Consider the following 12,067-nt stretch of genomic DNA (forward strand, 5'->3'; position numbering starts at 1 on the left):
CACGAACTCATAATGGCCATAGCGTGTCCGAAACGCGGTCTTCTGCATATCCTCCTCCCTGACCCTCATCTGATGATAACCCGAACGCAAATCAATCTTGGAGAACCAAGATGCTCCATGAAGCTGGTCAAAGAGGTCATCAATCCTCGGAAGCGGGTAACGGTTCTTCACCGTTACCTTGTTCATCTCCCGATAATCTATACACATCCGATGCGACCCGTCCTTCTTCTTCACAAACAGAATCGGGGCTCCCCAGGGCGAACTGCTCGGACGAATAAATCCCTTGTCTAGCAGCTCCTGCAGCTGCGTAGACAATTCCTGCATCTCGGGAGGAGCCAACCGATACGGTGCCTTGGCTATCGGAGCCGCACCAGGAACAAGGTCAATCCTAAACTCAACCTGTCGCTCCGTAGGTATCCCAGGAAGCTCCTCTGGAAAAACATCTGTGAAATCTCGGACCACCGGAACCCCGCTCACTGTCGCCTTACCCGCCTCCCGGGTATCCATCACATACGCGACATATCCTGCGCATCCCTGCTGAAGGTAGCGCCTAGCCCTCGCTGCTGAACATACAGCGGGTCCATACTGAGGCCTCTCACCATGAATCACTAACTCTCCCCCGCTTGGGGTCCTGACCCGCACTAGCTGCTGCGCGCAATCTATCACCGCCCCATTAGGGCTCAACCAATCCATGCCTATAATCACCTTGTTCCCACGCAACGGAATGGGAACCAAATCTACCAAATAGCGCTCCTCGAACAAACACAGCACGCAATCTCGAAATACCATCGATGCTCGCACTGATCGATCATCAGCAATCTCCACCTCCAAAGGGCAATCTAACTCGCCTGATGACTCATGAAACGTCTTGCTAAGCGCAAGGGAAACGAATGATCGGGATGCACCCGAATCAAATAGCACCTGAACTAGGAGGTCGTTCACATGGAACGATCCTAATGCATACATATACATACAGAGCACATATCAATAACATAACATCATAAAAATAAGATAGAGGGAAAGAATCATACCCGTCACCACATCGGGTGCGGCGCGTGCCTCCTCGGTAGTCAGCTGAAATGCTCGGCTCCTCACCACTGGAGCCTCTGCCTTGCCCTGTCAGCCATCCGTGATCCGCAGGGTTGCTGGAGCTGGCGCCTTCACCGGCGCTGAGACTGTCAACTGGGGGCAATTGGCCTTCTTGTGGCCCCTTTGGTTGCAGTGGAAACACAGCAACTCTGATGTCTGAATGACTGCTGCCGGAGCAGTGCAATCCCTGCTGATGTGCCCAGTCTTGCCGTACTTGTAGCAGCCTGATGATCCCATCCTGCACGCCCCCTCGTGCGGCATGCCGCATTTCCTGCAGCGGCTCGGTCTTAACTGGCCTTTCGGCCTACCATCTGATCCCTTGGGCTTCTTCCCCGAAGCCCCTCCTGCCTGACCCTCCTCTAATTTCCATTTCCGGATGTGCTCCAAATCTATCTCCCTCTCCCTTGCCCTGGCAATCATAGAATCCAAGGTAGGGCAAGCCGAAAAGCTAACATGCTCCTGGATGTCAGCTCGTAGCATATCATGATAACGAGTCCTCCTCATGTCCTCGTCACCAGCATACTGGGGCACTAACAAATCCCTCTCCCGGAACTTGGCGATGATCTCCGCCACAGTCTCTGTCGTCTGCCTCATGTCTAGAAACTCCCTGGCCAGCTGCTGAAGCTCAACAGCCGGCACAAACTCTGCCCTGAACTTGGTCACAAAGTCCGACCAGGTCATAGCCTCGATAGCTGAGGCTCCCAACAAGTCACCCACTGACTCCCACCAATCCCGAGCTCGGTCCCGTAAACACCCTGCTGCATACCTCACCTTCGACCCCTCGGGGCAGAAGCTAGTCAACTGGGCAAACTCGATGTCTGTAATCCATCGCTTGTCAGCAATGGGGTCTTTCACCCCATGGAAATCCGGTGCACCACTGCCCCTAAAGTCCTTGAAGGACAGTGTGCGAGATCCTGACTGGCTAGATGCCATATCACTCCTGAATGCCCGAAGGCGATCCTCCATCAACTCCATGATCCCTTCCTTGATCGACCCAAAGAGAATGGGGGTCGACTCAAGGATTCCTCTGGTGATCTCTGACGCGATGAACTCGCGTAGTCCCTCATCAACCGGCTCGGAACCTGATCCCGAACCTGACCCCTCTCCTGAACCGCCATCTACCGGCCTCGATCGAAGTACCACCATTCTGCAATACATCACAACAATCATTAGCGATATTGATACTTCCTGAGGGATCACAACTACTTACAAGTTCCCTGGTCTTATCTTGGCCTTCCTTGGTTCGGGTACGGATCCTCTGCTTTCAGTAGTACAGGCCCATACTACCTTCCACATCTATCCGTACCTTCTTCAAGGAATGCCTCGACTCCACCAGATCCCTTTCACTATTGCTGATCACTGTTATACTCATCCTAGGCTTGCCCTAGGGAAATCTCTAATTCCACTCTAACCAGTCCTCAGCTGTTGCTGGCCTCCTTGTAATGCCAATTAGCCATTACCCGAATACCATCACATGTGACGAGGCTCAGATAATCCTTCGAGTACCCGACTCGTCCCTACAACGGTTGGACTCAAACAAGAGCTGCGTAGTAGGATCAAATCCGGCACTCTAAGATTATTCAACCCTGATCACATGTGACGTGACGCATTCGCCTAATGGCTAACACCCATTATTCAGAGTCCCACGTAGCACGAAGCAAGCAGCATTCAGATAAGGGTAACAATCTCAATTAACTCTATCTACTTTCAGGAACTGAGCTAGTATTTAGTGCTAAGCTCATACTATCAGACATAACCTAATCAGGCTATCCTACTTACTGTCTACTCAATATCTAGCATGCAATTCTCATACAACTGAAACACATAAAGCAGGCACATAAGGCATCACTCCTAGATCCTTAGTCCTATCCTAGCATGTTGTTCTACAAAAGCTGATAAACATAACATAACCTTGTATGGGTACTTTGGGGAATACTTACTTGAGCTCGGCCAGTCGCGCATATCACACACTTCGTTCTTTCTCAAAACTCTTTTCTCAATTTTAGAAAACATTTTCTTTTAGAAAATCTTTTAATCCCTCGATTTGAGTTCAGACACTCCCAAAGGTGTGTCTGAATCCCTCAAACCAAGGCTCTGATACCAACTTGTAACGACCCAAATTTTCACGACCAAAAATTTTGTTTAAAAACATTACTTTAGAAAATATTAATAGCTAAAAACATCGTTTGATCAACCATAACATAAAGTGAACCATGTCTGAAAGCCAAAACATACAACCAATCAAAATATCAGAGTACAAATCCCAGTGAAGCTCATAAATGCGAAAACCAGAGAGTGTGTGTGTGTGTGACATGCTGCTACCGTGCCGGCTCCTTTCCCCTAGCTGAGGAGGTACCTGAAACCAAAACTGAAAACCGTAAGCACAAAGCTTAGTGAGTTCCCCCATCGTACCACATACCATACAAACACATAACATTCTTACTGCCAGGCTATTCTGGGGTGCCTGACTACCCGGTACGGCCGTTCTGGGGTGCCGTCCTACCCGTGTCAAGCCATTCTGGGGTGCTGACTACCCATGTCAAGCCATTCTGGGGTGCTGACTACCCATGTCAAGCCATTCTGGGGTGCTGACTACCCATCGGTCCTAACAACCGATCTTCGGGGACTAGTCCCCTCTTACTACCTTTATCTCATATAACATAACAAGCCAGCATGCAATCATATCATCACGTACTGTCAAACATATCTGGGGTGTCCGACCTACCCTTCGGTCCTAACAACCGAACTCTACAACTATCATATATACATATCATGCCAGCATACAACATATCAGGTAGTAGCAAACCTAGATGATATCACAAAGACAATCATCTAACATACAACTCCTACTGGTGGGCCGGCATTGTGGCCGTAGACCCACTACTACTGGAAGGTAACTCACCTCGAAGTAGCTGCTGATCTGATCGGGAACTGACTGCCTACTGCTGCTGCTGCTGCTCCGGAAATCATCCGGCTGCAATTCCCACAACATACTCAATCAAACACTGCTCACTGACCTTTGGGTAAAATGACCATTTTACCCCTGACCATGCCCTAAGTCAAAGTCAGAGTCAACTTTCAGTTGACCCGACTCGCCGAGTTGGCTTTCCAACTCGCCGAGTCACCACCCAAACGATTGACCTGGATCCCGTTCCTACTCGTCGAGTTAGGCGACGACTCGACGAGTTCTCCTTCTAAACTGATATTCAAGTCCTTCATCCTACTCGCCGAGTTGTATGAACAACTCGTCGAGTTCATCTTCATCCGATGAACACTTATGCTAAGACTAGCCGAGTTGTATGAACAACTCGCCGAGTCTGTTCTTGATCTAAGGAGATTGCCTTGAACTCGCCGAGTCAGGGCATTGACTCGCCGAGTACCTCCATAGATGAGTTCAGCTTCCGACTCACTGAGTCACACCCCGTGACTCACTGCTCACTCGACACTACGAAAAGGGGACAATCTCGGAGACTCGCGAACAGACTCGCCGAGTCATATGAACGACTCGCCGAGTCGTTGCCATGCACCCACTAAATACACAGATTTGCTCGATTCCAGTCCATGCCATTCACAGATCTGGACTTCTAGGACACGAATCACACGTAAAGTTTCCAACTTTACGTGTGGATATTCACCAATATGGATTTTAGGGCTCAAAATGCCTCAAAAGGGTAGATCTAGGGTGAACAAGCAACATGAGGCCATAAAGCTAACAGATCTGAGCTCCTGGAGCTCAATCTTGCCTAGATCTAGAGGCCAAACATCTTATTACGACATATAATGCACATACAAGCTTGGGGATTTGTCCAAGAAAGACCTAAATGAAGTACTAAGCATAGAATCATGGGGAAAACGGGTTATACCTCAAAGGAACTGCTGGAAGAACACAATAATGCCTGGATGGCTTCCCTTCTTTTGGATCTACTTCCTTCCTCCTTCAAAACCTTCAAAAGCACACAACAAAGCTTCAATTCTTCAAAGAACAAGCATAAACGAGGGTTGGGAGCTCTGGGGAGAGAATGGGGGCTGGCCTGGGGCGGAGGTGTTGCTTAAATAGGGTGCAAACCCCTGAAACTTAGGGTTTCATCCAACAGCTGTGACTCGCCGAGTCCTGGATATGGACTCGCCGAGTCGACAACTTAAACGTGTCCCGGGTCCTGCATCTACTCGGCGAGTCGGACCTGTGACTCGCCGAGTCCAAGGCTAAAGGAAGAGAAATACTCAAATAAGATTTACGTACCAGGAATCAGGTGCTACAATAAATATTTTGGTGTGTAGTGTAGGTTTATAGTCCTTCATTTTAGAAATCAAGACACATCCATACAAAGTGACTTGCTTATACCTTTATTGGCATTGATAAAGTTAATAAAAGGGAGAATCAAAGTTAATCTTAACAACCCGGTTTGTTTGATACAAATAAGTCTAAACGGATATATCCTATTATCCACTTTACTATTTAAAGTTTTAAACCGAAAAATAATAAAATTAATACAACCATATTTCATGAAACATGAATAACAAATGGAATACTAATTTTCTATTAGTCATAAATCATACATAGATATTTTTTCTTAATATTAAACAAAGTATTTGATTTTACAACTGACTGGTCAATTTCGATTAGAGGGCATAAATAATAAATAAAACTTAAAAAAATTACAAATAAAAGGGCCTATATAATGGATTATTTGTTTTACTTTAATTGCATAAAAGATCGGGTCAAATTTTTGAAAGAGATAAGATTTCAAAGGTAATCAGATTAAAATTTAATATTATTTTATTCATGATTAGTTGTACTTTACGCTTAGAGAGTTGAACGTCTTAAAAAAATAATATTATTTTATTGGATCTATTTATAGAAATAGTAGGATTTATTTTATAAGTTAGTATATATATATATATATATATATATATATATATATATATATATATATATATATATATATATATATATATGATCCCATCTAAGGCCCTCCGATATACCAAGGACGAAGGGGCTCGTGGTCTACGTGGCCACGAGCGTTGTCCGTACACAACAGCCCGGACCTTCGTAGTCGTGGTGATTTGTGGTGGGGAGGACGAAGGACCACGGCCAATCCCCTTCTTCTTCTCTCTCAGGCATCTCTCTTCTTTACTCTATGATTTTCGTTTGTGGTCATCTTATGCACACTAACACTCATTCGTTGTTCGTGATGGTGATTGTGGTTCGTGACTCGTTAAATGTATAATGGATGACCTAATTTACTCTCTCAGGGCACACCAACCTATGGCAAAAGGAGTGTTTTGAACTCCAAAAGTGTCCTTATGGTGGTGGGTCCGTAGCACAATGAGTTTTTAAAAAATTGTTTAGATTAGGTTTTATGGTGACAAAAACCAATAAATCAATAAATTAAAAAATATTTTATTTAAAATTTTCGTTTGAAGTTATTATGGTTAAAAGGCTAAAGAGAGTTTTAAAAAACCAATTTTACATGTTTTTTAAAATCTTATTTTTATAACTAACAAAGCTATTTTAAAAGAATTTGAGTTTGTCAAAAAAAAATTATTTATTGGTTTTTAAAAATGCCAATATAAATCAATAAATTATTTTGAAATACAATCCCAATGAGCTCCTAAGAGTTTGAGACCAAATGGTAAATAGTCTAGCGGTAAGGAGTGACATTTCATATGAGAGGTCATGAGAAACATAGGTGGTTATTTAGGAGTATGTTAGTTAGTTTGTTGTTTCACCAAAAAAAAAAGGTTTGAGAGGTCGACAAAATTGGAGGGGCATTCGAACTTTATAGGGAAGAATCACAAAATAAGGCTAAAACCTAAAGAGAATGGTAAAACTTTTAGCACCTTTCCACATAAGATTATTTTAGTCATATAGGATGAAAAGAGTGGTGGCAAAATGATAGGAGTTGTAGCATCTAATGTTAGTGTTATTTTTATTTTGGAAAAAAATAAAAAATGTAACCAACCACAGATTTAAAATCATTGCAAGTCTTTCTCTCTCTTCTCGCTAAACCTATAGCGAGACATTTTTAGCGACTCCCCTAGCGAGGGCTAGGGATCGGTGTTCCAAAATCTTAGCGTCTCTTAGTGAAGCTCATACGCCTCCACTCCGGGTGGCACAAGTGTTGTGACACGAGAAAGTGACGAAGAAAGAAAGAAAGAGCTAATGGTGGATGGGATGGGTTTTAGACCCATTTTTCAATAATTAAAACGTATGGAATGTCAAAAATAAATTAAATTAAATTAAATTAATAATGTTTCAAGTTAACTAAATTTACAAATAAATCTCATGTTGAATGTCGGATGCAAATTGATTTTTTTTTTTCGATTTATTTCAATAAAAAAAACAGCAAACCACAAAACAAAATTTGGAGTTTTCCCCAAATAACAAGCCAAAACCGACTTAAGGTTTACCAAAATAAATTGAGCCTAGCTTTTTCATTGTAAAAGCACAAATGATGATTTCTGTGGGTCATAAAGTGAAATCCATGAAACTAGAAGGTTTAAAAGTACACCTTGCCGTATTTATACAAAAGGCCGTTCACCCCCGAAACCTCCCCCAACGCCGTCGCTATCCATCTTCAACGGCGATCTCTGCGACTTCATAGCCGTGTTCCTCCATGAACCCGATTAGGGTTTCACATAGGGGAATTTAGAATCTATCAATTTGATTAGGGGAATTTAGAATCTATCAATTCGATTTGAAAGAGTGTAAATTTTGGGAAGAAGATGGATCAATCATTCTTGATTATGCTGTCCAACCTACTCCACCTTCAAAATCAACTCGACCCTACCACCTCCATCCTCTCCGACTCCTCCACCTCCGCTACCTCAGCCACCCCTTCCTCCCTCCTCACATCCACCTCCGCCGCCCCTCTTCTATTCTTCACCATCGCCTCCGTCCTCTCATACATCTCCACTACCCGCAAACCCCGCTCCTCCCCATCCCCACCTCCATCTCCCTCAACCACTTCCCAATACTCCGTCGCCGCCTTCCGCGCCCTCTCCACCGAACGCATCTGGGCAATGGAAGCTCCATTACGTGACGCCCAATGGCGCTCCATGTACGGCCTATCGTACCCCGTCTTCACCACCGTCGTCGACAAACTCAAACCCTACATCGCTCAGTCAAACCTCTCCCTTCCCTCCGACTACGCTGTCGCCATGGTTCTCTCCCGTCTCTCCCTCGGCCTTTCCGCTAAAATCGTCGCTAAACGTTACTCCCTTGAACCCTACCTCGTTTCCAAAATCACTAACATGGTCACCCGCCTCTTATCCACTAAACTTTACCCTGAGTTCATCAAAATCCCCGCCGGTCGCCGCCGTCTCCAGGAAACCACAGCCTCGTTCGCCGAAATCACATCCCTCCCCAACATATGTGGCGCCATTGACAACACACACATCCGCCTCCACAGCCTCCCCTCCAACCTCCCTAACCCTAGCATCTACACCAACTCACACGGATTCCGATCAATTCAACTCCAAGTAGTCGCGGATCACAAGAAAATCTTCTGGGATGTTTGCGTGAAAGCTCCAGGCGCATTTGACGATGCTACCCATTTCCGCGATAGTTTGCTCTACAACAGGTTGATTTCAGGCGACATTGTATGGGAGAAAGTTGTGAACGTGAAAGGGCATCCTGTTAGGCCTTACATCGTCGGAGACTGGTGCTACCCCTTGTTATCATTCCTGCTAACTCCATTTTCATGGAACCGGACAGGGAATCCAGCTCAGAACACTTTCGATGAGGGGTTGATGAAAGGGAGAAAAGTGGTGGAGGAAGCTATCGGATTGTTGAAGGGAAGATGGAGGATTCTTCAAGATATGAATGTGGGATTGAATCATGCACCTCAGACGATTGTTGCTTGTTGTGTGTTGCATAATTTGTGTCAGATTGCAAGGGAACCTGAACCAGAAGTGTGGAAGGAGCCGGAGGAGAGTGGTGGTGTTGCTAGGGTTTTGGAGAGTGAGAATTATTACTACAATTTTGGAGAAAGTTTGAGGCAGGTGTTAGCTGATGATCTTTACCAGAGACTTTCTTCAAGATGAAATTAATTGTAAGGTTGTAATTTTTTTTTTTTTTTTTTTCTTGTCTTTCCTCTCGTTGTAACTTTGTTCTAGAAAATATTTTTAATCCTTTTCGTAATAAGTAGTAGTGTGTAATTGCAACCAGTTATGTATGTAAACTAACTCAAGTTTGGGGAATTTAATCTCAGATGATATTATTAGTCATGTTATTCATAACAATCTATATAAAAGATGATAAACCATGAAAATGTTTGAACTTGTTACAAAATGTCATTGAGCATAGGCAGTTTTGCCACTATTTGGAAGAAGTCCATCTTTAGCCATTTCAGAAAGAATCTTAAACACAGCATCCATGTTTCCTTGTTTATGGTTTATCTCAACAAGAGCTTTTGCAACTTCACCATCACTAATCCTACAACTTCTCAACACATTTTCTATAACTTCACTCGATTCCAAAATCATTTCACCTCGTATAAGTTCTTTAATCAAAGCAATAATCGTAGCAGTATGAGGAATAAATCCATGACTCACCATCTTCTTATAAAGATCAAAAGATTTCCTCAAGTTCCCACCTTTACAATGCCCATGTATCATAACATTATAAACAGCCTCCACAGGCTCCTCCTTTCTCTGAAGCATTTTATCAAACACCTTATCTGCTTCATTCATTAACCCCTTCATACAGAACCCTTTTATTAGAGCCACCACACTCTTCGCCTCCATGTTGCCACAGTTCTCTATCAATGTCTCATAAGTGACATCATCTGGAACACCATTGTCATAATACAACTTGAAAAGAATCTGTTTTGCTTCAAGGGTTCTTGCTTTCTTGGAAAGACCATTAATTAACACACTGTAAGTGACAACATCAGGGAGCAAACCTTTTTTAAGCATTTCATCGTGCAAATGGAGGGCGTTTACAGTATCTCCTTCCACACAATAAGCATTTATCAAAGCTGTGTATGTACATTCATCAGGTGGCAACCCGTTTCTTAACATTTGTTGAAACACATCACAAGCTTCTGTTAGTTTTCTTTGATCACAAAGACCTTTAATTAGCGACGAATATGTGATAGTGTCAGGTAAAACACCTTTCGCGACCATTTGGCTTATTGTTTCATAAGCTCTATCTAGCTCTTGATTTCTACAAAAACCAGTTATAATTGTGCTATAACTTACAACATCTGGGGTTAATCCTGTTTTACTCATATCATCGAGAACTCCTAAAGCATCTTCCATCTTCCCATTTACAGTGTGGCCATTGATCAAAGTGTTGTAAGTCACAATGGATGGAGAAAAACCCTTCTTTTTCATTTCATCTAATAGCTTATAAGCTTCATCCATGAATCCTTGTTGGGAGAAGCCATCAATCAACGTTGTATATGTTCTAGCATTTGGAAAGAGTTTTCTTACTCGCATCTGTTCTAATAATTCCATAGCCCTGTGTAGATTTCTAGCTTTACACATGCTATTAATCAAAGAAGTGTAAGTAATGACATTAGGAGATAATCCATTTCGTGTCATTTCATCATGCAAAACAAGTGCTTGGTGGAAATTACCTTCTTTACAGTACCCATTCACAAGAGTATTATAAGTGACTTCATCAGGGATGATTCTTTTGTGTTTCATCTCTTCAAGAACTTCATCTGTTTCATTCATCCTCCCTTCTCGAGCTAATCCGTTAAGTATGACATTATAAGAAATCAAATTCGGCTCTAAATCTTTATTAGGCATTGTCTTGAACAGCTTGAATGCATCATCAAGTCGTCTTGATTTACAATAAGCATCAATTAGTGTGTTGTAAGTGACAACATTAGGCAAGCAACCATTTTTCTGCATTTCAGCGAAGAACCCTAGACCCTTTTCCAAATCCCTAACCCCACAAAAGCCACGAATCAGTATATTATAAGTGAACACATTAGGTGAAACTCCAGTTCTTATCATATGTTGATACATTTCCTCTGCTACTTTAATCGGCTCGCTAGACCTAATAATTGCATCGAGAACAGAGTTATACGACAATACACCTGGCATATAACCATGAGATATGGCTAAATGGATTGTGTTTAAACCTCTTTTGACCAACTTCAAATTAGAATAAGATTTTACCAACAAATCGATGACGGCAGAGCTTGAAGTACAGTCGGAGTATGTATCTTTAAGGCATGTGAAAACTAAATCTCCGTTTTCATCGCCAGGGGTGTTAATGGCTACGTCTTCGGCGATGATTTGAGCTGTTTTATAGAGCTTGAATCTGGTGAGTATGTGAAGAGAGAGGCAGCTACATTGAAGATCAAAGAAGGGACGCCGGCGAGCCCAATTGATGAATGATAGGATTAGGGTTTTGTCAGATTGAGCTTGGAGGAGTAAATAAGAAGCTGATTGAGGGGTAAATTGGGACGATAGGGGATCTAGGTTGATTAAATGGTGGCGTTTGAGGATGGTGATGGCCTTTCCGACAAGATGAACATCAGGCGCCGTCGGTGGTGGCGGCAAGGAGGTGAGGGTGGAGAAGTGAAGAGTTTTCCGGTAGGGTTTAATGAGGTTCATTTCAGCGGACAGTTGAAAACGAACATGGTTGGTTGTGAACATTCGTAAGACTATCTTCACTCTTCACAATCCAAATTTAAGTCAATCTCGTCGGGGTGCTTGGACTATCTTCGCCGAATGTTTCAGAAAACGTGGAATCAAGAAATTATAATGACAAATATGCAAATTTGGTCTTATCGTTTGCAAAAATCTTTGGATAGAGCCCAAAAAGTTTCCGACTTGCACAGAAGGTCCAAAATCAAAGTTTTTCTGGGTTTTTAGTCCTAAACTTAGGAAATTTTTGTATTTTTGGTCCATGGAGCACTTGAATTGACTGTTTTGCCCTTTAAATTTCTTTTTTTAATTTTTTTTATTTTTCTTTTATAAATATTAATGCAAAAAAAGGAATTAAGTTGGCTCACCC

The 12,067-nt window shown here is 42.9% G+C and overlaps 2 protein-coding genes across 2 annotated transcripts; one reads left to right on the forward strand and one right to left on the reverse strand.

Annotated features, from left to right (window-relative positions):
• The first annotated feature begins 7,815 nt into the window (after positions 1-7,815).
• LOC145054106 (PIF / Ping-Pong family of plant transposase) lies at positions 7,816-9,318 on the forward strand. Its single transcript, XM_079002238.1, has one exon. It carries the CDS (start codon positions 7,816-7,818, stop codon positions 9,133-9,135), a length of 1,320 nt encoding a protein of 439 aa, XP_078858364.1. The 3' UTR covers positions 9,136-9,318.
• Positions 9,283-11,789, reverse strand: EMB2745 (Tetratricopeptide repeat (TPR)-like superfamily protein). The gene has a single exon (XM_079002237.1). The coding sequence runs from the start codon at positions 11,704-11,706 to the stop codon at positions 9,385-9,387; it is 2,322 nt and encodes a 773-aa protein (XP_078858363.1). The 5' UTR covers positions 11,707-11,789; the 3' UTR covers positions 9,283-9,384.
• Between the last annotated feature and the right edge of the window lie 278 nt (positions 11,790-12,067).

The sequence above is a fragment of the Lactuca serriola genome, chromosome 5 (assembly GCF_051521515.1).
Source record: "Lactuca serriola cultivar US96UC23 chromosome 5, Lser_US96UC23_V15, whole genome shotgun sequence".
NCBI classification, from domain to species: domain Eukaryota; kingdom Viridiplantae; phylum Streptophyta; class Magnoliopsida; order Asterales; family Asteraceae; genus Lactuca; species Lactuca serriola.